Raw genomic sequence first — 25,458 nt, 5'->3', positions numbered from 1 at the left:
GCGAGGAGCCGGTCAGCGGAGTGGACGGCTGGCGGGCGGGAAAAACGGATCTGAAAGTCGGCGGAGGAGGGAGGCCAGGCGGGATGGCGGGTCCGGGCTGAGACCGCAGGAGGCGGGGGGCGGAGTTAGCTGCGGAACCGGGCGGTGGAGGTGGGAAAAACGGGGCAGGGCCCGGGATGGCTGGTGGGGGCGGTGGGTGGTGCGCAACGGGGTGGGGCCGGGGGGCAGAGGGGCCCCGGCCCAAGAGTGTGAACCAACAGGGTCCCCGCAGCCGTGCGCGCGCGGCGCAGGCATTGGCGGCTCTCCGGTGTGCCTGCCGCCCACGATTTAGGCGGAGCAGGCTGAGAGCCACGAGTCTGCGCGACAGCCCGCCCCGCCGGCCGCTCGCCGCGTCTTGGCTGAGCTAGCTCGGCAGCGCTCCGCCGCCCCAGGCCGGCACCCGCGGGCATGAGCGCCCCGGTGACGCCGCCCACGCGGGCCGAGGACGAGCTTCAGGCCACCTGGCCCCCAGCGGCCAACGCCAGCCGCGCTCCTGCAGAGGAGGCGGCGGGCACTGGGGCCGCGGGGGCGGCGGGCATGGTCACCATCCAGTGTGTCTACGCGCTGGTGTGCCTGGTGGGACTAGTGGGCAACGCTCTGGTCATCTTCGTGATCCTTCGCTACGCCAAGATGAAGACCGCCACCAACATCTACCTGCTCAACCTGGCCATCGCGGACGAGCTCTTCATGCTGAGCGTGCCGTTCGTGGCCTCGTCTGCCGCCCTGCGCCACTGGCCCTTCGGGTCGGTGCTGTGCCGTGCCGTTCTCAGCGTCGACGGCCTCAACATGTTCACCAGCGTCTTCTGTCTGACCGTGCTCAGCGTGGACCGCTACGTGGCCGTGGTGCACCCTCTGCGCGCCACCACGTACAGGCGGCCCAGCGTGGCCAAGCTTATCAACCTGGGCGTGTGGCTGGCGTCCCTGCTGGTCACCCTGCCCATCGCCATCTTCGCAGACACCAGGCCAGCCCGGGGGGGCCAGGCTGTAGCCTGCAACCTGCACTGGCCGCACCCGGCCTGGTCCGCGGTCTTCGTGGTCTACACGTTCCTGCTGGGCTTCCTGCTGCCCGTCCTGGCCATCGGCTTGTGCTACTTGCTCATCGTGGGCAAGATGCGGGCTGTGGCGCTGCGGGCCGGCTGGCAGCAGCGGCGGCGCTCAGAGAAGAAGATCACCAGGCTGGTGCTGATGGTCGTGGCCGTCTTCGTGCTCTGCTGGATGCCTTTCTATGTGGTACAGCTGCTGAACCTCTTTGTGACCAGCCTCGATACCACCATCAACCACGTGTCCCTCATCCTCAGCTACGCCAACAGCTGTGCCAACCCCATTCTCTATGGCTTCCTCTCCGACAACTTCCGCCGGTCATTCCAGCGGGTCCTGGGTCTGCGCTGCTGCCTCCTGGACGCTGCCGGTCGTGCTGAGGAGAAGCCCTTGGACTACCACGCCACCGCTGTTAAGAGCAGAGGTGGGGCAGGGTGCATGTGCCCCCCACTCCCCTGCCCACAGGAGCCCGTGCTCCTGGAACCTAGCAGCAAGCGCCTCCCCACCCCACCAGGACCACCTCCTTCTGAAGAGCCCTTGCACCATGCGCCTGGCTCGGCCACCTGCTAGGAGCTGGGCACCACTCTTACAGCACAGTGGACTGCGTCTCCTGGAAGCTCATGCTACCTTTCCCCACCAAGGCCATCTCCTTTCAGAATGCAGTGTCATCCCCAAGAGCATCAGACCTCTGCTGACCTCCTTTGCCCAGTGCTCTGGCTGTTAGAAGGTGCCTCCATGGGGGTAGGGCCACCCTGGGAACTGGGCTGGGGCATTAACCATTCCTTAATCTCTGGCTGTTTTCCAAGGGGTGGGAAGTGGGAGACGGTCAGAAAGGAGGGACCTCAGAGGGGAGGACCTCTCTACAGCCTTGTGGTAGCAGCACAGCTATCCAGGGAAGAAGGAGGGAGACGATCCCTGCAGGCATGCTCCCTTCACATCTATTCCTGGGCTCCGGTTGCTAAGAGAGACTTACACGCAACAGTCTGGGCCACTTTCTTTGCCACCACACCCAATACCTGCTGGCAATCACAAGCGTCTCCCAGGTTGTCATCAGCCAGAGGCAATCTTCCTGTGAGTAGAAAAGATTGGAGAGACGTTGACTGGAGTTAGTTGAAAGACATAAAACCAGGTCAGAAATTAAAAAGCAGAGAGGATAAAATCTCATCTAGCTGCTATGATGTGATTTTTTTGGCCCTGATCCTTTGTTGCAGGAACGTAAGACCTCATTAAAGCAGCGCTCTACACTGGGTGGTGAGTGGGAGGGGAACAGGCGGGGGAGGCAGCAGACTCGAGAGCATAGGGTGGAGCTCAGGTTTGGGGCAGAAGAGGCAGATGGGTCCCCCACTATTTTAAAATGTCAACATTCAGTAAAACATCAGCTGCACATACATGTTAACATGTAAGATGAACACAAGGAAAGGCCATAAGTTTTTACCCAATGTGCTAACCAAAGAATGAATTATCTTTCACAAAAGGAAAATGTCAGCCTGAGGAGCTTCTGTTTGTTCCTCTTCCTGCCCAAAGCAGAGGAGGCTAAGGAGAAGCTTGCACACTCTGGTGACATGTGGACTGGAAACCAGACAGGGCTAAACAGGTATGAGGTGCTGTTTGGTGACCCCATTTGCTTAGCATCACAAAAGCCACTCTTGGGTTTGGCTGACCTACCCCTGATGGAGAAGATATGCCAGAGGGCAGGGAGGGACACTAGAGGGTGAGCCTCCCTGCTCGGCAGAGTGGTCTGCTTCTCAGCAAAAATGCCCTGGACCTGTCATCCTGGCACACAGTGCCTGGCTCCTGGCTTCCTAGGACACAGGAGAGCTGATGGGGCAGGACCAATGGAGCAGGGCCAGGCCTGAGGGATTGCTCCATTGCCTAGGTGGCCAGAGCAGGGAGAAGCAGATGGAGGCCTCCCCTGGAGAGTTGGGCTACAGAGTTCCATGGAATGTGGGCAGCTGCTTGACACGTGTGCTAAACAGACAGGAAAGCTGAGTTCTGATCCTACTGAAAAGAGTTGTGTGGCCCTGGCAAGGGGCTGACACCTCCAGGTCCTCAGAGTTCTCTCCTGTAACAGCTGCAGCTCCTGTGCTTTTGCTCACACTGCTCTACCTGCCACCTCCTCCCTCACAAAATGAAAGGGAAAGGCCTCACCTCAACTGCCTTTGAGTGTATGTAGCTCACATAACCGGTAAACACTTGCCCCCCCTTAAGGCACAATTGTAAGAGGGACTTTACCTAACAAATGCAATCAGTGTAACCTGGTTTCTTGTACCCTCAATGGATCCCCCAAAATAAAAAAATAAATAAATAAAAAAAAAACAACACTTGCCCCTGCAGCCGGAGGGTAACCTGAGAATGCTGTTCTGTGTTGCTCCAGAGCCTCCCAGGGCTGGTGGGCAGGAGGGGACGTGGGTTGTTCTGGTCCGTCCCTTCTGGTGGCCTGCATCTATGTCTGACAGAATTGTGCAACCAAGTCCATATTGCACGCCAGAGCCACAGCCGTGTCCTGGATGTCCCTGGCTAACAGGGCACGGACCTTTCCCATCCTGCAAATGCACATGTGTACCCAGACAGGCATCCACAATCTCTAACTTATCAGCACCTGCCAGAGTGAGGCTGGCCATCTAGACTAGACCAGCGGCTATGCCTATGGGCCTTGTCTAACTGTAACTTCTCGGGGTTTTTAAAAACTGAACTACTTCTTTGTTCCTCAGTGCCTGGCAACAGATAAACCCAATTGAAATGAACTGCACAGAGAAGCCGGGCTGACAGCAGCACAGTGAGGGATTCATAGGGCTGGCAACAGGGCCTTTGCCCCAGCCTGAGTGCGGACAGGGACCTCCTCCATCTCCCAGTGACTGACAGTGGGCACTTTCCAATAAGCAAGGTGGGGTGCTGACCAGAGCCTTGGCAACAGGCACGTCTGGCTTCCAGGCCAGCACAGAAGAAGACACGTTCTACTTCAAAACCACCACCTTTTTAACTGAGTTGATGATGGTTGAAGGGAAGGCAGCTTCAGGTGACAGAGAAGTCCGAGGGAGGTGGCAGGAGACCTCAACTTCAGCCAGCTCTGTAAGCAGTGATTTAATCTAGAAAAGCCTCAGTTTCCCACCTGGAATATATACAAAGAGAGGTTTTGAATTTCTAGTTTTCCCAGATGTAAACTGTGCTTTCTTGGAACTACTTGGGGGGGCGGGAGATGGCTTTCTTCTCTGCTCAGCTCTTCCTAGCACTAGTGACAAAAGGGTGTGAACACTGTTCTCAACCCTGCAGCTATAAATCCTGCAGTGGGGTGGGAGTGTGTGTGACCTGTCAACTGTCCTCACTTCAGGAGCCTTTCAGTTCTTGGAGTGCAAGAACAATGAAGTGTCTGCTCTGGCCAGAGCTTGTCAGCTGTGCTGTTAGCTCACATTGCTGTTGCCTCTGTGGTCTTTGTAACAACTGGTTGCATAAAATCCTCCCTGGAGGTTTGTGTGAAGCAAGATTGCAGTGAATTGAAATCAGTGGTTCAGGTGGCACAGGTCCCCTGCCTGGCAAGCTGCGTGGAGGCATGCCTTGATGGTCCTCTTGTCTTGTTTGCTAGGACTAGGAGTCACAGGTTTTGGCTTCAACATGAATGAAAACATTTTCTACCATAGGTAGGAACAGACTTTCCCCACCACTCAGTCTGTCAGAGAATTTGCTTTGCCTCTTAAAATTGCCTTTAGTTTACCGTTCCATGACAACCCAGGTGTTCTGTTTTTCCAGACAATGGGGAAGAAGGCATTTGGACAGGGCAGGCTATCACTCATCTAATTCCTGCCCAGTTTTTCAGTACCGTTCTTTGAGCAAAGACAACACACTTTTAGACACACCTGTGAGTTCTTGATTTCTCTTTCATTCCAAGCACCACACCCGGAGTTCCTTAGGTGTCAAAGGCTGGTCCAAGGGCACATCTGATGCAGCATGTTCTGGCTGCACAGCCTCAGAAACTGGACATGAATCATGCAAATTTGGGTGCTAGAGCTCTTTTCTGATGGGTTGTAGGTTGTCAATCACCCCACCTCTCATGCTTTCTCAGCATAGACGACAGCGTAGCCTCCGATTACATAAGCAGAAATGTCAGAGGCCTGGACAGGACTCTGCCCTGTTGTGGGGGCAGCCAGAAGCACACCCTGGAAGCTCTGTCCTGCTGAGCTGTGTCTGTGCACACGCAGGCAGTTCACTGAGTTCTCTGTCAGGCAAGACGGGCAGCCTCAAGACAACACAATGAGTGTGGCTGTTAGAATCCAAGTCAATCCATTCATGTGACTGGGCCCTGCCTTTCAGTTGATACTAAGTTGATAAAAATTGAAATGAAAACAAGGACAGGGTGGTCCACCTTGTAAGGTGACTCACAAGGCGTTGCTGGTTTGGTGTCCCCTCATCTGTGTCTTCCTGTGCCTGTAGGTGATTTGCTGTCACCTCCCATTGTCTGCTCTGTCACTCAGGGGCCATTCAGCACCTCCCATGGCAGGCCCTTTGCAGATGCTATTCCCTTAGCTTGGGGCCCCCCACACCCAGCACCTCACCCCTTCCCTCTGCTAGTTCATTCCTGCACATCCTTCCAAGGAGTCTGTCTCCAGCAACACCCCCTTGTCTGCTCTGAGACAAGGGCAGGTTCTTTTATCCTATCATCTCACGGAAATCAGACTCATTTGCTGAAGAGTGCTTGCTTCAGTTTAGAATTTTGCTCTCATTTCTGTGGTTGCTTGATTAGGCCTATCTCTTGCTGCTAACCCCCAATGGGAGGGGATAGCAAATCACTTACAGGCACAGGAAGACACAGATGGGGGGACGGACACACAACCAGCAATGCCTTAGGGGTCACCTTAAGGAAACTCTGTCCTAAGGGACATGGGTCCGAGGTGACAGGCTGTAACGAGGGGCTGGGGTCTATCTGGCAAGGGAAGCTCATCAAGAGCTCTGGGGTCTTTGTGAAGTTTGGGTGCACCTGTCTGCATAATTCAGGGAGGGGTTGGTGGACCATCCTATCCTTCTTTTCAACTTTCACCAACTTTGTATCAACTGGAAGGCAGGGGCCCTGATCATGTGAATTAGGATCAACTCGGTGTCTAACAGCAAGGCCACTTTTAAAAATGGAAGAGAACCAACACATTAAAAAGTTTTTCAGATCATTAACTAGGTTGCCTGAGATGGGATTACTGCTTTGTGGAAGTAGATACGTGAAGTTTCTTTCTACCAGAAGATACCGTGAGCGTCGACCCAGTGCTGCATGGGGTTGGGTGATGGGTTCCTCAGCCTCTGTCTCTCTGAAAGGTGGGGCTGCCAAGGTCAGTGCTGACTGAGGGGCACGTGACACCCACAGGCCCGAGGAGGAAGTCCCCACCCTTGGGATGGTGACTGTTTGGGGACCAAAGAACAGAGAAGAAGGAAGAGGGAACTGGTATGAAATGGAGCTTCTTCATTTCATTTTTTTTTCCTTTTTTAAAATTAAACCATAGCTGTGTACATTAATGTAATCATGGGGTACAATGTGATGGTTTTATATACAATTTGAAATATTTTCATTGAACTGGTTAACATAGCCTTCATGGCATTTTCTTAGTTATTGTGTTCAGACATTTATATTCTGCATTTAGTAAGTTTCACCTGTACCCTTCTAAGATGCACGGTAGATGTGTTCCTACCAATCACCCTCCCTCCACTCATCCTCCCCCCGCCCCTCCCCTCCCTTGCCCCTTTCATTTTAATCAGGCTTTCATTAGTTCTTCTGAGGAGGCTGTGATTTCTTTCTTTCTTTCTTTTTTTTTTTTTTTTTTGCAGTTTTTGGCAGGGGCTGGATTTGAACCCACCACCTCCGGCATATGGGGCCAGTGCCCTACTCCTTTGAGCCACAGGCACTGCCCTGATTTCTTTTTAATCCACTTTTATTGAACTATAATTTACATATGGCAGAATTCAGTTTTTTAAGGCTACAGTTCTCCAAATGTTGATATGCAGTTACAGTGAGTGGCTGCCGCCCTAACCAAGGCAGGGTTGCTTCCATCACCACCTACTTCCCTCTTCATGGCTGCAGTTTGTAGCATGGGGAGGACAAGTGGGGGGACAGAACTGCTGACGATGTGATCCCCAAATCAAGAGAGGCCACCTGTAAGTACCATTTTCCAGACTCCTCCCTCCAGACGGGGACAGCTCAATCAATTTACTCTAATTACACTGTCATGCTTTACTCTGAGCACTAGAGAGACAGGGTCACTTCCACACCAACCTCCCTTTCCAGCCAAACAAACCAGAGAATTCAGCTGTCAGAAAACCATCATTTCCACTTATTTCAGGCCTCTAGGTAGCTGTTGAGTTTGTGCAGCTCCCTTCAGTTTAGCTTCATGTTTATTGTGGCATATTTTGTGCTCTGGGGAGTCACAGACAAACTAAACAGAGAAACTGGGATCCTCCCGGAGCCCTCCTCAGCCTCTCTTTCTCCTGGCTTCATTGATGGGTTCTTGTAGTGCCACCTCGTAGGAGGAGGGCGAAAATGTTTGAAGACAGACAGAAGTCAAATCCCAGTAGAGCATCACCAAAAAGGATGCTTTGGGTTTACCTTATCATTTTAAAAAAATATGCTCTTATTATGAGGATGACAGGCATAAGCTTTAGGGTGTTGCTGTCCACTAGCCCCATCAATGACACAGAGATATCACTGCAGACGGAATGAATGATTTATTAATTAAGGGAAGAACTGGGAGCTTGCTCAGGCCCACAGCGATTGCCCACCTTTATTCACTGATTATATATCCAAACTCATCAGATAAGAATAAGTAACAATAAAGAACAAAAGCACTAGTTGAAACTGCCATAAAAATTTCTCCTCAGCATAAATGTTACAAAGCACGTTTATGTCATTTCTAAGTCTGGAGCATTTAACTTAAAGGTAAACCACAAGGACACCAGGCTGTCTGTTCTGTTCGCCCACCTCCCTAAAAGGTTAAATGAAACTTTTGTGTCACTTGAAGTTAGGGAATGAAAAGCAAAAATTCAGCCTCGGACAGGTGCTAAAGCTCCAGCTACGACTTGGCAGAGACCTCAGGGATATATTTCTAAAGGCCTTTTCAGCAAGCAGGGAGGAATTAACCCCCACATCTCACTTATGGCCGAGAATGGAACTTTCCCTTCCCAGGTTCTTGTACCGCAAGGAGCACATAGGAGTCAAAGCCACCTTTCTGGGATGCTGAAAACCGTGCCCCTTCACTAAAGAATTTGTGGAAGCTGGGTCACTATTCTCAAGGGAGTGAAATCGAAGTAAGGCAGGAGATCGAAAGCCGAGAAGACAGACTTAGGAAGATGGTGGAGAAGCCTCTCTCGTCCTTGCTGATAAGACCGGAGACAGGTCTGCAGACGGGGACGCTGCGGTGAGCTAGCAGTTTGGACTGGCACCAGTGAGAAGCCGGAAGGAAGGAAGATTCGAGATTCCGATTCCCGGAGGGCTCTGGCAGAGGCATGCTGCCGCTCATGGAATATGCAGAAGAGACATGGATTTGCCTCAGAATAATACTGGAATGAAATTGCCTATCTTAACAGAAGGTTTCCATCAGTTAGGCGTCTAAGGCAGGACCTGGCTGTGGCCCTGGTGGCATGATGGTCACTCTCCGTTTGGGGCTGGAGCCCTCTGCTGTCTCTTCCTCTTTGAAGCAAGCGGCTGCACTTTGAGCTAACCCATCCCCAGGGTTCCTTTGTCATTCATGATTACACTTTCAAAATACACAGAAAAGGATTTTGATTCTCTCAGAATCTGATGTTAAAACAATATTTAGTTTTTCTTGTGAGAGGAAATCAGTTGTTTGCCTACATCTAAACCTGCTGACCAAAAAAAAGGAGGCAGGGCCCTCTCAAAACAAAAAGAGGCTGATAGAGCTGGACCCAGGGCACTAGTTCTGGAAAAGAAAGTAAGTCAGAACTGGGCGCTGCCTGTATTATTTTATGAAGAAATGCCAGAAGAGGCCAAGGGGGTGTGTGTTTTGTGTACCCCCCACCACGTCACAACCATGATGAAAACCCGGTCTGGTATATTCTTTGTAATCTCAGTTTTCTTTGAATGGAAAATAGAATAATGAATCTCATTCAAGGCAAAAACAACAGGAGCCTCAAAAAGTGAGAAGTTGGGGATCTTTTGTCCCCTGGCTCCATTCAAAACCACGATGTCACATGCAGGGCCTGCCCACAACTTCGTGTGGGGGCCCTGGGAAAGTGAAAAGGGCACGTTGAGGCATACTGTCCCCTTCTCTGTGGCCTTCCTGGGAGAATGAGAGGGTTCCCTCCACCACTATCTGGACGGGCCTTGTGAGCGCAGAGAGCAGCTGAGAGCATTTAGAGCTGGTCTTACCACTCCAGAGAGTAGAGAGTCGCTCCTTCTCCTGCACAAACATCTCTCCCCTTAGGGGGTGACTGACGCCCTCGATTCCCCCCATGATAATTTCTCTAGCTTTGGCAATTGCTCTTCCAAGGAACTACAGCTTCCCTTAAAAGAACAGTCTTGAATCCACCCTCAACATGATTCCAATATAACTGTTTTTCCCTATTCCATTGGCACATGAACTCACAGTTATTGGGCATCTACCATGTGGCAGAAATTGTGTACACTCACCTCCTCTAATCTTCCTGGAAACTTCACACTCCCCCCCCCACTTTACAGCCTTAGTGGGGTTTCCTGGTCCCCATGGTCACATAACCACTGGGGTTAAGCTGGTGTCAAATGTAGGTGTGTATGAAGCACCTGCTCCATACTGTTACCTTCTCAATTTCAGACTAACCCCAGCACACTCTTATCAAACCCTCTTGAGTGACCCACTTGCACCAACAACTTTTTTTTTTTTTTTTTTTTGCAGTTTTTGGCCAGGGCTGGGTTTGAACCCACCACCTCCGGTATATGGGGCGGCACTCTACTTTGAGCCACAGGCAATGCCCCACCAAAGACATTTTTAAAATCCTTCTGGGCTCCAAGATGCACCCCCCCCCCCGCTATTTTTTTTTTTTTTTTTTTTTTTGCCTCTGGATTTTGAATATGTGTTTTGGTCTTCCTGTGATCCTTAAGAAAATGCCTGTCCCTGGGAGATGAAATCCTAAAGCGACAAACCTATAAGTCAATCTGCGAGCTGTCAGGAAAAGCCCCTTTTGAAAAATGGAAGGTCAAGGAATGAAGGAAAGTTTGTAAAACGTCGCCGTCTGCTCTAACCTCCCAGCATCACTCATCTGCACCGTTTTGCCCCCTTCATGGAGTTCTTCCTTCATATAGACTGATTATAGTCCTTAGAACAGACACCACCCACCTTGTTATTTCCACCAGGCACTGTGCACGGCAGCTGCCCCTGCTCAAAGCTGTCACCTTCATCTGCCCTGGATATTGAAATCTCCAACTGTGTCTCCACAACAATGACTATTCAGATTAAAGCAGAAATTCCCACCATTATATCCAGACATATAAAAAAAAAATTGACTATGTTCCTGAACTATAATTTCCTCTAATTTCTGCTTTATGAAAACTTTCAGGGCCTACATACAGTATTCAGCCTGCTCTACCTTCCCAGTCTAGGGAGCCCCCCCAAAATTGTGTATTTAAAAGGAGGCAGAGGTAAGAATGATTTAATATTGAATGAGACCTTTGAAACCCAGAACTTGAATTTGAGCCACAGACTGAGACCTCTTGTGTTTGAGGTTTGAGTTTGGATATCTCATATCAAACCACACACAGGGCACACAGCTGGGATTCTCAAGATGACCCAACAATATAATGTCTTTAAAAACACAGAGACACATGTCCTTCTGTATGAAGTTGTTATAGTTACAGAAGAAAAACCACATATTTGTGAACACAAAGATAAAAAGACATCTTTCTACAGGGAGAATAATCTCCTCCAGAAAGACCTTTGAAAGTCAAAGATCAAGACGCCATTCCCCAGAGGGCACAAGCTGGGGGCAGAGCAGACTTTAGTGTATCTCCCGGTGTTTGCCCCAGTTAATAACATAAAATGAGAGAACTGGGAGAAGAAAAGCAAACAGACACAAAATCCAAGAGCACACTGACATTTATTTATTTCATACAAGTGACATCATAAGCAAGGGCTTTGCCTGTGTTCTAGTTTACCTCCAATAAATAACTATGTACAAATATGTTCAGTTTACAAAATAATAGAGGAAAACCTTTAACTTACAAAAGATACAGTTACATGATACATTTGTTTTCATACATTGAAGTGTGATTTCAAAGGCCTTCTGGACCTTGGGTAGCAGTATTCTTAGTCTTTCTTGCATGTACCAGAAAGCAAAGCTATACAATGAAAATTCCTCAGTTTCTTGAAAATAAAGGGCCTGACTTGGCCTGCTACTTATTACTGATTCATATTTAATGTATTCCAGAAACTTGGAAGCAATCTGGAACAGTTGTCCTCAAGTTACTGGGCAGATAAACCCCTGCAGATCTTGTTAAGATGCAGAGTCTCATGAGTTGGGTGGGGCGGAGCTCTGGATCTCTAACCAGCTCCCACGGGCAGCTTCCAATTCTTGTTTAGGGCCACATTCCAAGGGCCAGGCTTGAAGGCCACTCTGAAGTGGGAGAGATTCTCCAAGGACCTAAGACAGCCCTAACTGTATTCCCTCCAGGGGGTGCATCCTGAGCTCCCAGTACCACAAAACCAGCAGAAGTAGATTTATTTTGGTCTACTGAGTGAGAAGTCAGTTGACAACTGGCATGAACCGCGTAGCTCAAACGTCCTCAGACAGTCTCCTGGGAAGTGCTTCTCTCCTCTCTCAATCTAGAGCAACCATTTGAACATGTTCAATGCTCTCGAAAATGAGTAATAATAATAATAATAATAAAAAGAAAACTGCATAAGAAGCTTAACAACTAGTATTAATAATACTATTTTTTTGGTCCAAATCAAAACACCAACAACAAAATTCAGGCTTACTGTTTATAAAATAAAGATGAAAAGCTCCTTGAGTTCATTTCTATTAACAGTCTAGCAATATTAATTTAACTGATACTTTTTACATGCTAACCTTTCTTAAAATTATTTTGCTGGAGCAACCTGAAATTCCAGAGTAAGGTAGCAGATCTGGTGAAAGAGCAAATGACCAGCTCCATTCATTTTTAGTGTTTTGTTCCTGTTTCACATGGGAGTTGGGCCTGGGCAGACAACTAAGATGGAAAGAAGTAAGCTCCGTCACAGGTACAGTGACTCAGATAAGCTGGTCCCCTTCCTGGGAGGAATGAGGAGTGAAATGAGGCTTGCTTTATCAATCTAGAGGGCTGGGGGAGGTGGGGTATGGATTAAATTAAATTATCACCAAGATAATTTAACTGTCACAGGACAAGTGAGTGTGTATACTGTATCTATTGGGAGGGCGGGTATGGAAAATGGAGTTTTGAGACTTTACAGATAGGGACACATAGGAGGGTAAGCAAAGAAAAAAAATCCTAATTACTTAAAAAAATAAATATTTTGGTCATCACCAGCCCACTGGGTCAAGGTCTGCCCCCAAAGCTGTCAACCAAAACTGCCCATCCCTCCTGCCTCCCCCTGGTACAGACTGGGACACTGCAGTCTGTCTCCGCTGTTGTCTGGTGACGTCCTGGAAGAGCCCCTTGCAGTCACCTGCTCCCCAGCGAGGCATGGAATCAGTGAAATCAGCTTGGAGAAGAGGAAGGAGGGTCTCCTCCAGCTCTAATGCCAGCTAAAGTGCGTTTGGGTAGCCAGGGAGTAAAGTTGGGGCCCTGGGGGCACCGGAGGAAGAGAAGGGACCCACTGCGGCTCCAAGAGGGAGGGAGCGGGTCAGAGTGTCTGTGGGGTCCGCTCGGTGCGCACCTGCCGCAGCACCGCCTCCTTGGCGGGGGCGGCGGGCTTGTACTCCGTCTTGACCCGCGCAGTGCCCTGCTTCTTGCGCAGGTGGCAGAGAAGCGCCAAAAGTGCCACCACCAGGGACAGGCTGGCTATGGAGATGCCCATGAGTACGCCTGAATGCACCTGCCCGGCCGCAGGGGGGCCTGAGGTGGAGCTGGGTGTTGGGCTGACGGGGATCTCCCCAGAGCCCCCGTCCTCGCCGCGGGTGTCATCACCGTTCACCTTGTTGGGGCTGCAGTCCTTGCTCACCTGGCCGGCCAGGACCGAGTCCGGCCCGCAGACACACTCGTAGGAGCCGGGGAGGTTGCGGCACTGGCCGCCGCGGCAGTAGTCGTTGTAGCACTCGTCAATGTCCTCGCACATGGAGCCCTCGTCCAGGATGTAGCCGTCTGGACACTTGCACTCAGCCGGGGTGTTGGGGTCGCAGTCGGCTGGACACGAAGTCTGGTTGCAGAACATCTGGCACCTGTTGGGCTCCTGTGGCCTGGGCACGAATCCCTCGGCGCAGACGCAGCTGTAATTAGTCTGGTCCACAGCCTGACACTGGTACTCGCAGTCGGCTGCAAAGCAGGGGTCGACGGCCTCCACACACTCGCCGTCCACCAGCTCGTAGCCGGGGTGGCAGTGGCACTCGAAGCCACCCTGCGTGTTGACACAACGCTGCGGGCACGGGCTGGGCACGAGCAGACAGTCGTCCACATCCTCGCACCGGTGCTGGTCGGCGGCCAGCTGGTAGCCGGTCTCGCACATGCACGAGTAGGCCCCGGGCGCGGAGGGGTCGGGAAAGCACAAATGCTCGCAGAGGTCGTCGCAAGACTGCCCGGCAGCTGCAGCGCAGGAGCGCCCGTCGGCCTGAAGGGCGGCGTCGGCCGGGCAGAGGCAGCGGGGCACCCCGGAGCTGCCGTTGCACGCGCGCTCACAGCCGCCGTTCTCCACGCCGCACGGCCAGGCGCCGGGCGCCTCCCGGCCCCAGCGCGCCTCGGCCGCTCCGGGAGGCTCAGAACACACCAGCTCCAAGCCTAGGGGCGCCACGGCGGCGGTGCTGCCCACCGGCAGCGCCTGGAAGTCCGCACCGCGGGCCCCGAACGGGGTGCTATAGGTAATCGAGACGCTGGCGGCCGCCGGGGCGCCGAGCTGTACCGCCAGGGGCCTGCAGGAGGTGAGGAAGGGAAACTCGCAGAGGAAGCCATCGGCCTCGGCGTCGCATTGCTGCTCCTCCCAGGCTGGCTCGCCCGGCGCAGGGGCCCCGGCCGCGGAGACGGTGACGCACAGCGGGCCGCACAAGGGCGCCCGGTGGAGATCCAGCCGTGCCCACCTGCTGTAGCTGGTGCGATTGTCTCCCGTAACCCACTGGAAGCCGCGCAGGGACCCGAGGTGTCCGGGGTCCCTGCAGCCGGCTGGGAGCTGCAGGCCGATCCAGAGGCGCGGGCCGGCACTGTTCAGCAGCAGGGAGATGACATCAGCAGCCACCGAGGAACGGACGGTCATCAGGTGGCCCTGGAGGCGCTCGCAGACCTGGGTGGCAGCAGGGAAGGTCGCAGGGCCCCGGAAAAGAGCGAAGCAGTCGTGCTCCACGCACTGGCTGCCGCGGGGTTGCGGTTCTGCGGGTGTGGGGATCCCCAAGCCGGCGGGTGCCAGCACGCCAAGGAGCAGGACCCGGAGCATGTTGCCCAGGTGCGCGGGGTGCAGGCGCCGGGAAAGCGGCGGCCCGGCGACCCGGCCGGGCAGGAGCAGAGGTTCGCAGGAGGCCGCAGGAGGTCCTGTTGTCCTTCTCAGCCCGGACGCTCCTGGCTGCCGCGCGTGGCCCCAGCGAGGCCGCCTCTGACATGCCAATAAGCCTGGGCTGGAGTTTATAAGTGCGCGGCCCTCCCTCTCTGGACGTTCGGGAAAAGGAAGGAAGTGCCGGGTGGGAAGGGCTGAGGCGGCATTCTCGGATTACTGGGTTCTCCGGACGCCGCGCGCCCGCCCTCGCGCCTGGGATCACCTCGAGAAGATGAATAAACCGACCCCGGCCCGGGACGTCCCGGGCGGGGCTGGCAGACGCAGGCCCCTGGAGGACAGCTCCCTGAGCAGGGCGACCCTCCCCGCCCCTCCTGTCCGACTCCGCCGGGGCAGCCCTGCCCAATCTCCTCGCCCTTCTCTCGCCCGCCCAGAAGTGTTACCAAGGATTCCAAGGGAAGCCTCGCTGGCAGGGCTCCGAGACCTGGAGACTCAGTAGAAGAGAGGGTTTTGAACGCGACGTGGAGGGAGACTCAGCACAAAGGGGATTTTGGGAGGGGCTGCCTCGTCCTGCGCTTCCGCAAACGCAAGGTCAGATCGCGGAGAGTTGGAGCCGGCCCAGGAGCCAGCGCACCTGGCTCAGGAGACCAGGGCAGCACTAGTCCCCTGAGGACAGTGGGTATGTCCGGGTTGAGGACAGGCCTAACACCAGCTCCCCGGCCCCATGGCTGGCCATGGAACCCGTGAGCCCCTAGGCATTCACTGCCACCAATGCCAGACTCCATCTCGTCGCATGGGAAGATCGCAGGGACACCCCCTGGGCTCTGAGCTCCTCTCCCCCTTGAGAAGCTGTGGCAGATGAATTGCTGCGCAGGCCTGCGGGGGGTGGGCTGGGTAGGGAGAACTTCAGCCGTCTGTTGTCGTCCAGCTCTCAGGGTCACCCCCCTCGGAGTCCGCCTGCTGCCCCGGTGAGGAGGCGGTGCAAGGTTCAGGTGCACCCACCCAGGTCTGTCACAGAGCTGTCCATTCGGAGACCTAACTGATGCCGAGGTGCACGGAATCGGCAAGGGACAAGAAAGAGGGCCTGTCCTGTTGGCAGGGCGGGGAGAACTAGGAGGCGGCGGCGGGGATCTGTTATTTCCGACCTTATGGCTTGTTCACTTAAGGAGAATGCCCAAGGGAAAGGCCAACTTTGTTCAAAAGCGGGCTGGCATCTGGTCCTCCTCTGCGGTCACTCACAGCCGAGCACCGGGAGGCGGCGCTGTTGAGCTCTAAACAAACCCAAAGAAGCTGGAGAACTGGTAGACTATTTTACAAGGACACATGTCAAATCTAAGCCTAGACTATGAATGTCTTAACCCAATAGTTAAGAAAGTGCAGTGAAGGCTATATTAACCAGTTTTAGTAAGTATTTCAAATTGTATGTAAAACTAGCACATTGTACCCCATAAATGCATTAATGCACACAGCTATGATTTAATAAAAAAAAAAAAAAAGAGTGAGGGCAAGGCAGAGGCCTGGTAGAAAACTACTCTGTGGAAGCTTGCGGGGACTCTTAGGCTCACCCCTCTGGCCTTCCCCGTCCAGTAGAGCCCAGACTTAAGAGAACAGGACAGTGTGGGCCCTCTCCTGAGAAAGACAATGTCCAATGGAGGGACAATGCTGGGGAAAGGGACTGGTGAAACACCCCAAGGGGACAGAGAGCTGAGCCTCCCAGTACCCGGCTGAGGTGGGCTCCGTGGTAGGAAAGGTGCCCCAGCTTCCAGGCAGGGAACCCAGAGGAGCCTGCTGAGCCCTGAGACCCAGAGCTCCTGGAATGGGACCAGCTTCACCTCCCTGTGGGAGGAGGACCCTGGGGCGTGGGAAGGAGGAAGGTTCAGAGTCGGCCTGTCCCTGTGAGAGCCACACAGGTACTGGCTGCCTGGCCTACCTGGGGGATCATAACCCCTGTCCACGTGGGAAGAGAAGGAGGGAAGGGAGCAGGGAGGCGAGGGACGTGGAGGTAGAGAGGCTTCAGATATGGGCAGGAATCCCAGTGGACCCCTGCTGAAAGGTCTCAGAAAGTGGGGGAATTCCCCTGGTAACTGAGACAAAAGAGGGGACACGACCAGCTGCACCATCTGCAGAGCCCCAAGCACGGTGAAAATGTGGAGTTTCTGGTTTAATTACTAAGAATTTCAAGACTGTGACAGCACAGCTTGAAACAAGGGATGGGACCCTTTTGAATGGGAGGGACACCCTGGGCAGGGCCCCTCTGAGCTGGCCAGCCCTAAAAGGGGCTGAGGAAATTTCCTGATGGTGCCCCAGACCAGGTTGGCTGGATTCTCAGATGGATTCTAGCTGATTCACCAGCATCCACTTTGGCTGGGCATCCTACTCAGATCTCCTTGAACCTATTACTGAGTCTTGCAAAGAGAAAGTTAAAAAGGACAAATGTGTGAGAACAGCCCTGGTAACTGGGCCCACTGGAAACTCAATGATGCCTTTGAAACCTGCCCCAGCTCTTGATGAGAAGGTGTGGGATGTTTCTCACAAATGTGTGAGAACAGCCCTGGTAACTGGGCCCACTGGAAACTCAATGATGCCTTTGAAACCTGCCCCAGCTCTTGATGAGAAGGTGTGGGATGTTTCTCACAAATGTGTGAGAACAGCCCTGGTAACTGGGCCCACTGGAAACTCAATGATGCCTTTGAAACCTGCCCCAGCTCTTGATGAGAAGGTGTGGGATGTTTCTGTATTATTGATAGAAAGAAACTAAAGGAACAAAAAATGGAAGTAGAGGATTGTCCCAGGGATGAGCCGGCCATGTCTGGGCCACCTTGCAGGAGAATGGGTGGATGTGAGCTTTTTGGCCTTCCACCCCTCAGGGTATGACCCCTGGTCCAGGACACAGGTCACCTTTGCCTCCCGGGCTTGCCCTTGCCAATTCATTTTCCTCTATAGCCAGTGCTTTCGAGGCTTTTTTGTTGTTGTTTTTGAGACAGAGTCTCACTTTATCACCCTCAGTAGAGTGCGGTGGTGTCACAGCTCACAGCAACCTCCAACTCCCGGGTTTAGGCAATTCTCTTGCCTCAGCATCCCGAGTAGCTGAGACTGCAGGCTCCCGCCACAATGCCCGGCTATTTTTTGTTGCAGTTTGGCCGGGGCCGGGTTCAAACCTGCCACCCTCGGTATATGGAACTGGCGCCCCACCTACTGAGCCACAGGCGCCGTCCTATTTTGCAAGTTCTAAACTGCCTCGGATGACTGGAGGTCTCCAGGCCTCTGCTAGAATCCCACCCCATCTTCCTTTCCGTACCTCCTGTGCACCTGGGACAGAAGACTCCCCTGTCTCTATGTGGACATCCTATCCACCACCCTCTTCCTGACCCAGACTCCAATCCCTCCACCCTCATGTGGGCACCAGCTAGGACTTGCTGTACTACTGAAACCTCAAAGACCTCCCATCACGTCAAGAATGCCAAGAACTTGTTTCCATTCATCCTTCTAGATTTCCACTCCTGATGCCTGCCATCTCAAGGCGCTGGCTCCCGTGACTGTTGAAACACACATCCTCCCTCACCTCCTCCCTTGTGGGCCCTGGGCCACCCCTCAGGCCCTCCAACTCTCATCATTAGATGGTGGGTCCCCAACTTTCTTCCATGTTTTCTTTCGCTCTGAAGGGGCTGTACTGGAATTTAGACCTCAAGCCTGTGCCCTTTGTCCCTCCCAAGAGTTCAGTGACCTGTGTCCTGTTGTCTTCATGGATGCCAAGCCCTCCTAGCAAGGGAGGTCTCCGGGAAGTGTCACTGTCAGGGAAATGCCTCGCCGTCTCATCTCCACTCACTATCTCTCTCTCTCTCTCTCTCTCTCTTCCAGGAGCATTCTCATCTTTGCCCCCATTGATACCCACTGAAATTGTCCCCTATTTCACAGCCCTATTAACAAGCTGTCCGGTCAGCAAATGTTTCTGAGTAACCAAAGCAGAACTGATCTCTGTATGGATTTGCATGACAGGACTTCCTCTGGGTCTTCCGCAGTCACGTGCCTTCCCTGCTGTGTAATTGACCGTGTACATGCCACACTCGTCTCCACCTGCCGTCCAGGTCCCCCACCCCTCTGTCTAGACAGCACGCTCTGTCTAGACAGTCCCCAGACTCATCGGAGCACCTGTCACAGACGTTTCTTTGTACCCTCTCCTAGGCGATTTTCTCTTGTTAACTAGCAAAGATAAGGATGGGGGCAGCCTCAGGGCCCCAGGGTTAGTGAAGAGTGAAGGCTTCGGAGTATTGGCTGGATTGGAGTCTCAACTCCATTTACGAGTTTTTTGTTTGTTTGAAGATATGCCACACACCCACCCTGTCTGTGCCTCAGTTTCCTCCACTACATAATAGGAATCGTACGTAAAGCATCTAGAATGGTTGAGCCTTGGTTAATTCTCAACAAATTTTAGCAGAAAAGGAAACATTCAATCTCTAGAATTTTGATTCAGCCAAACAAGGGGAGCATCCCTTTAGAATAGGAGGGACCCTGAACAAGAGGGCCTGCCAGCCCTAAAAAGAGCAGGGGAGCACACAAGGGTCCCGGTGTCGCTGGTCCACAGTAGAGACTCACTAAATGTTTGTTGGGTTAAATTAAGGCCAGCTAAGCATTTATACCAATAATAACAATAAGCAATTGTGGAAAAAAATTAAAAACCAAAGGAGGCACAGTGAGGAATTGCAGATATCCAGAAAAGAAAGTGTGCCTGTCTCAGGCTATAGGAGGCGCACATGGTTGTTTTTCATTTCCCCAGATGTGGATGCTGAAGTCTGGGGGTCTGGGGGATATAGGTGACTCCCCAGGATCACACAGCTGGCTAGAGGTGAAACCAAGACTCTCCAGCCCATGTTAGGATGGAAGAAATATAAAACAGAGTATTTCTGAGCCCCGATCTCTCCACATACCAGTTAAATATGTTGGGTTACTTAAATCTCTGTTTTTCTCTCCTTGAACCTGGAAATGCAATATCTAATTTACAAGAGTATTGTAAAAATTAAATAAATTTTATATACAGTAACTATTACTTTTCTTGGAACACAGCAGCTATTCAATAAATATAGTTGTTACTACTGGTTAAAAAAAAAAAAAAAAAAAGCTTTATCAAAGGTTCCTGTGTTCAATTGTATCCCTCCAGGAAGTCTGGCTTTTTAGATGGGAGTTTATGTTTGATGTCTATGGAGGGGGCTTCACCAACCACCTGGGCAGTGAACATATTTCAGCCATTTTTATTGAAAGCAAACATGTGAATGTTGTTAAAACAGAGATGAAGAGGAATCGGCAGACAGGAGGGGCCCCAGTGACATTGCGCTGGCCTCATCATCGTAACCTGAGCCTATATACAAGATAGAGCCAGACCAAAATGCCGACATAAAAATTAAGTCTCTGTTGCTACACAGCAATCTAAATCCAAGAGTGGGAAAAGAAATGCTTATTAAACAAATGTTATCCAACAAACAACTGCATGTCAGTACAGCAAAACAAATATTTTAGCAAATTTTGCCTCTTGAGCTATCTTCAAGAAACAAGGTATAAAAATGGACAATCCTTTATTGGTCTTTTCTTTCTTAAAGAAAATATGTCACATCGACCATAAAACCTACAGCTAAGATCACACTTACTGGTGAAACAATGAAAGTTTTCCCCTAAAATCAGTAACAAAACAAGGATACCTGTTGTTGCTACTTCCAATCAACATTATACTGAAGATTCTAGCCAGAGAAGTTAGACATGAAAAGTAAATTTAAAAATCCAGGTTGACTGAAGTGCAGAAATCCTCTGTTTCTAATTAAAGAAGTATACACTGTAACAATCAAAAAAAAAATCCAGGTTGAAAAGGAAGAAATAAAACTATCTCTGTTTGCGATTATACTATCATATTTATATATGGAAAATCCTAAGGAATACATTTTAAAACTATGAGAGCTGGCTCGGCGCCCGTAGCACAGTGGTTACCATGCCAGCCATATACACTGAGGGTGGCAGGTTCAAACCTAATCAACTGCAACAAAAATATAATCAGGCATTGTGGTGGGCACTTATAGTCCCAGCTACTTGGAAGGCTGAGGCAAGAGAATCACTTAAGCCCAAGAGTCGGAGGTTGCTGTGAGCTACGACGCCATGGCACTCTACCAAGGGTGACATAGTGAGACTCTGTCTCAAAAAAAAAAGAAAAGAAAAAAAACTACAAGAGCTAGAAATGAGTTCAGCAGATGCAGGATACAGGTGAATATGAAAACATTAGTTGTATTTCTATGCAGTAACAATCCACAAAATGAAAATTAAGTTAAGAAAATAATTCCAGTTGTAATAGCATCAAAAAGAATAAAATACTTGGAAATAAATTTAACAAAAGAAGTGCAAAACAAAATGCATACTTCGAAAACTACGAAAGGTTGTTGAAGAAGATTTAAAAAGATTTAAATAAAGGATGGGAAAACATCCTATGTTCATGGATGGGAAGACTTAAGGTGGCTAAAGTGGCAGTACTCCAAAAATTAATATACAGTTTGATGCAATCCTCATTAAAATCACAGCTGATTTATTTGCAGACATTTATGTATTGATCCTAGAAGGCACATGGAGGTTCAAAGGACTCCCTACAGTGATAATAGTCTCAGGAAAGAAGAACAAATTCAGAAGACTCACACTTCCCTATTGCAAGTGTTATTACAAAGGTATAGGAATCAAAAAAATACGGTAGTGAACAAGGTAGATGTAAATCAATGGAACAGATTTGAGAATCTAAGAATAACGCTCCTGTTATGGTCAATTGATTTCACAGCGGTGCCCAGACGATTGAAAGAATAGTCTCTTCAACAGGTGATGCAGAAACAGCTGGATGTCCACGCGCGATGGGTGGGCCTTTACCTCAGATTATTTATATTAAAAAAAAATTCTAAACGCTTTTAGAAACCTAAATGTGAAAGATAAAACTAGAAAACTTTTAGATGAGAATACGGGAGTAAATTTTTGTGGGGTTGGGTTAGGCAATTTTTTGTTAGATATAACACCAAAGGCACAAGTACCAGTTGCACATAATCAGAATTAAAAACCTGTGTCTCAAAGTAAGTGAAGAGAAACCCCACAGAATGGGAAAACAGTAGCAAATACATATTTACAAATCATGTATCTGGTAAGGTATCTCTAGAACATATAAAAAATTATTATAAGTCAATAATAAAAGGAGCAATAACTCAGTTAAAATGTGGGCAAAGCATCTGAATAGACATTTCTCGGTAAAGGGTAGAGATGGCCCCGTAAGGGTCCTCAGTGTTATCGGCCATCAAGAAATGCAAAAACCTGGGACTGCGCCTGTGGCTCAAAGGAGTAGGGCGCTGGCCCCATATACCAGAGGTGGCCGGTTCAAACCTGGCCCCGGCCAAAGAACTACAAAAAAAAAAAAAAAAAAAAAAAAGAAATGTAAAAACCACAATGAGATACCGCTTCATGCCTCCTGGGATGGCTATTATCAAGAGATAACCAATAGAAAGTGTGCGTGAGTAGGCTGAGAAATCAGAACTCTCAAGTGTGAGAATACTTGACTGAGCCTGGGCCCTGTGGGCCGGGTACAGTCCACAGATGTCCAGGCTTGGTGTCCGCGTACTTGTACACTACAATGCCATGCCTCCTAGGCTATGCACAGGTACATGACTGTGGCCATCTCTGTGGGCCAGTACATGTAGAGGACCGTGCCAGGTCTTGTAAAAAAGTGCGGCCTTTTGGAAAGAAGTTTGACAATTCCTCAAATGTTAAGCATACCATATGATCTGGCAATTCCACTCCTAGGTATATACCCGGGAGAAATTTGAACCTATTTCTACATAAACTTGTTTGCAAATATTTATGACAGCATTATTCTTAAGAGCCAAATAGTAGAAAGCACCCAAATGTCCATCCACTGATAAAATCTGGTATGTCCACGTGATGAAATCTCATTTGGCAGTTAAAAGGCGTGAAGTATTGACTCGTGCACAGCCTTGAAAATGTGGAAATGAAGTAAGCCATCCACCAAAGGCCACACACTGTGTGATTCCACTTCCACGATGGACATCCCTGCTGGTGCCCAGGGATGGGAAGTGTGGGCGGAAGACAGAGGCATGACTGTAAAGGGGTGGGGGGTTTCTTTTTGGTGATTAAAATGTTCTAAAAGTGACTGTGGGTGGTTGCATAACTGCGACCGTGCTAAAAGCCATTGAATTGTGTATTTTAAATGGGTGAATTTTGTGGTATATGGACTATTTCCCAAGGAAGATTTTAGGCAAAGAAGAAAATAGGTTCTCCCAATTAGTGAGGCATTAGAACTGGGGTGATAGAGCTCGGGAACCACCAGGTGCCCCTTTATAACTCTCTGCCTACTGCTGGGGGTTTATTGTACGAGGCAGGGCAGGATACTAGTTAACTGTCCACCTTGAACCGAGTTTTGTATCTGCCATCACATAGATTTCCATGTCAGCCACAGGAAGTTTCCAGAGGCCCAGTGACCCTCTCAGGACTGGCCGTCCAGCACGACCCACGCTGGGGCTAGAGAGAATTTCATGTCTGCTGAAATGTCTGCCACTGCTTCTGGCCCTTCACTATGGCGTGCTCCTGGGTTCCCTCTTCTCAAGACACATTTTCTGGGGAAAAATTGCAAGAATTTCCCAGAGGCCCATTGCTGGGCAACTCTACCTTCTGAAACCCTGGCCTGGAACGTGGTGATTCATCTTTCCTTAGGTAAATAGACAGTGAGTGAGAGGTAAGTGGGGTTTGGACATGGGTCCCCTGGCAGGCTGGTAAAGCCTACAGACCTTTTCTCAGGATCACAAATGCATCAAATAAAATACACAGAATTATTTTTTAAAGTCATAGTAAAATAAAATATTGTCAGAATATAAAAAATAAATATGCACTATGAAGCATAAATGCTTTTTATGGACATTTGAAATAACACGTTCTGATGATGCATCACTTACATACCATAATTTCAATGTGGTGGGCAACATAAGCAACATTTTGAAGGTTCTGCAACTTTAATGTGGTGTGAAGTACCTGGGTCTACAGTGTGATCAGTCTCAAGCCCTGCTGACATTGTTGTTGGTATTTGCTTTTTAAAAAAAAAAAAAAAAAAATGAAGGATATGCTAAGTTTCAGTTTAAGGTTAATGAAGATTCAGGTATAATGTTTTCTTTCTATTCAAGTTAGTGGAACCCCTGGATTAAGAGCCACTACATTAGAAAAACACAGACCTATGTTTGTGAGTCAAATGAACCCTTTAGAAAGATGATTTGTCCAAGTGCATTTACACCATGTTAGACTCTCCTTTTGTTTTGTACATAATGTTTGTTCACAGCTTATTATGTTTTTATTGAAAACACAATGCATATTTGAAAGGCACACTCAGAGACAAAGTTCTCATAAGAGCACCTAGGGTCCAGAAGTGTTATCTGAAGACATCCCAGGTGCCTGACTCCTCGCCCAGGTTTCCCAGGCCTGAGGTCACAGCCCAGGTGTGTGTGGGATGGGGGGTTTACGAGTGAGCTTGTGCAGAGAACATCCCTTGTTTAGCTAGGACAGTAAACAAGGGCAGCTATATACTTTAATGTTATTTCATAAAAGTATATTGTAATGTAATTGTAAACGTATTAAGTGTGAGAAACTCAGCAAAAGAAATATCTGTCATAACATTGACTGCACATATTGGGCTCTTGCTTTCAAATTTTTCTGAAAATTTTGTTCAGATAATAAATATATTTAACAGATTATAATTGATATATCCTTTGGATGGAAGGCTACTGAAATAGATGCACCTAATTTAGGGGAAAACTACATATAATAAGATATACATATATAAAATTACCTCTGGGTTGAAGCATAATCAATAATTTTTACTTTTATATTTCCTCCTTTTCTACAAGAAACGTGTATTTCATGATAAGCAAATGGCTCCACTCTTTTATAAAGAAGATAAAGTGGGGTTTTTTGTTTTGTTTTGTTTTGTTGGCAACTGAAAACTCATGAGTTCCAAGTCATTTGGTTAGGAATGGCCGTACACAGTCTAATGTGTGTAGCCTCATGTAAAACAGAAACTATTTTGAGTTCCTCTCAGGTCACTAATTTTCAAGCATCTAATAAAAGGTTTTGATTAGCTTCCTGAGAGGGCCACTCCGGTGAAGTTGGGAAGATATGGGTCTTATACCCTCTGAACTGGGGAGCACGTTTCCCTGAACACACGTTTCACAAGTGGATGAATTTTTATCGTCCGGATTCAACTAGGTCAGGTGCTAAAGACCTGTCTCAACTCAACATCTTACTATTACCAGTGTACTACTGAGCTGCAAAATTTACGGCTTTGGGGGTTGTGTTATGGAAGGCAAGACAGTGAGAGTGCCCATTAAGACCTGGATAACCAGAGGAATTCTGTGGCACGTTTTTTCTGTAAAGTGCCAGGAAAGGGCCAGGAAGTGACTCTTTTCAGCGGCAGCCCCCTTGTGGTGACCACTCCTCTCTGCCTTTGTCTTGGCAGAGCCATCCACAACCAATCACCTACTGATGTGTGACACATCTCCCTAAAACTTAGTGATGGGAAGACCCAATATCTGAAACGCCATCATCTGCCCAAGTTGCTTTGAATAAATCTGGCCGGAGTTCTTTCAGACACTAGTGCATTCAGGAGAGCTAATCAGTGCTGACTCATTCGGTACTGAGAGCTGCAGACTAGCTACGCAGACTCTGGGGCTGAGAACAGCTGGAGGATGGACTGCTGGGGACACCTTCGGCCTGGCAGAAGGTGAAG

General features: G+C 49.8%; 2 protein-coding genes across 2 annotated transcripts; one reads left to right on the top strand and one right to left on the bottom strand.

The window, feature by feature from the left end:
• Positions 1–447: 447 nt before the first annotated feature.
• Positions 448–1,607, top strand: SSTR4 (somatostatin receptor 4). Its single transcript, XM_053574316.1, is given in 2 exon segments — positions 448–1,584; positions 1,587–1,607. Coding segments are annotated over 2 exon segments (1,158 nt in total).
• Positions 1,608–11,114: 9,507 nt separating this feature from the next.
• Positions 11,115–14,752, bottom strand: THBD (thrombomodulin). The gene has a single exon (XM_053574688.1). It carries the CDS (start codon positions 14,610–14,612, stop codon positions 12,879–12,881), a length of 1,734 nt encoding a protein of 577 aa, XP_053430663.1. The 5' UTR covers positions 14,613–14,752; the 3' UTR covers positions 11,115–12,878.
• Between the last annotated feature and the right edge of the window lie 10,706 nt (positions 14,753–25,458).

This window comes from Nycticebus coucang, chromosome 21, assembly GCF_027406575.1.
Source record: "Nycticebus coucang isolate mNycCou1 chromosome 21, mNycCou1.pri, whole genome shotgun sequence".
NCBI lineage: Eukaryota > Metazoa > Chordata > Mammalia > Primates > Lorisidae > Nycticebus > Nycticebus coucang.
The sequence above is the reverse complement of the archived record's forward strand: the minus strand, read 5'-3'. Positions and strand labels throughout refer to the sequence as shown.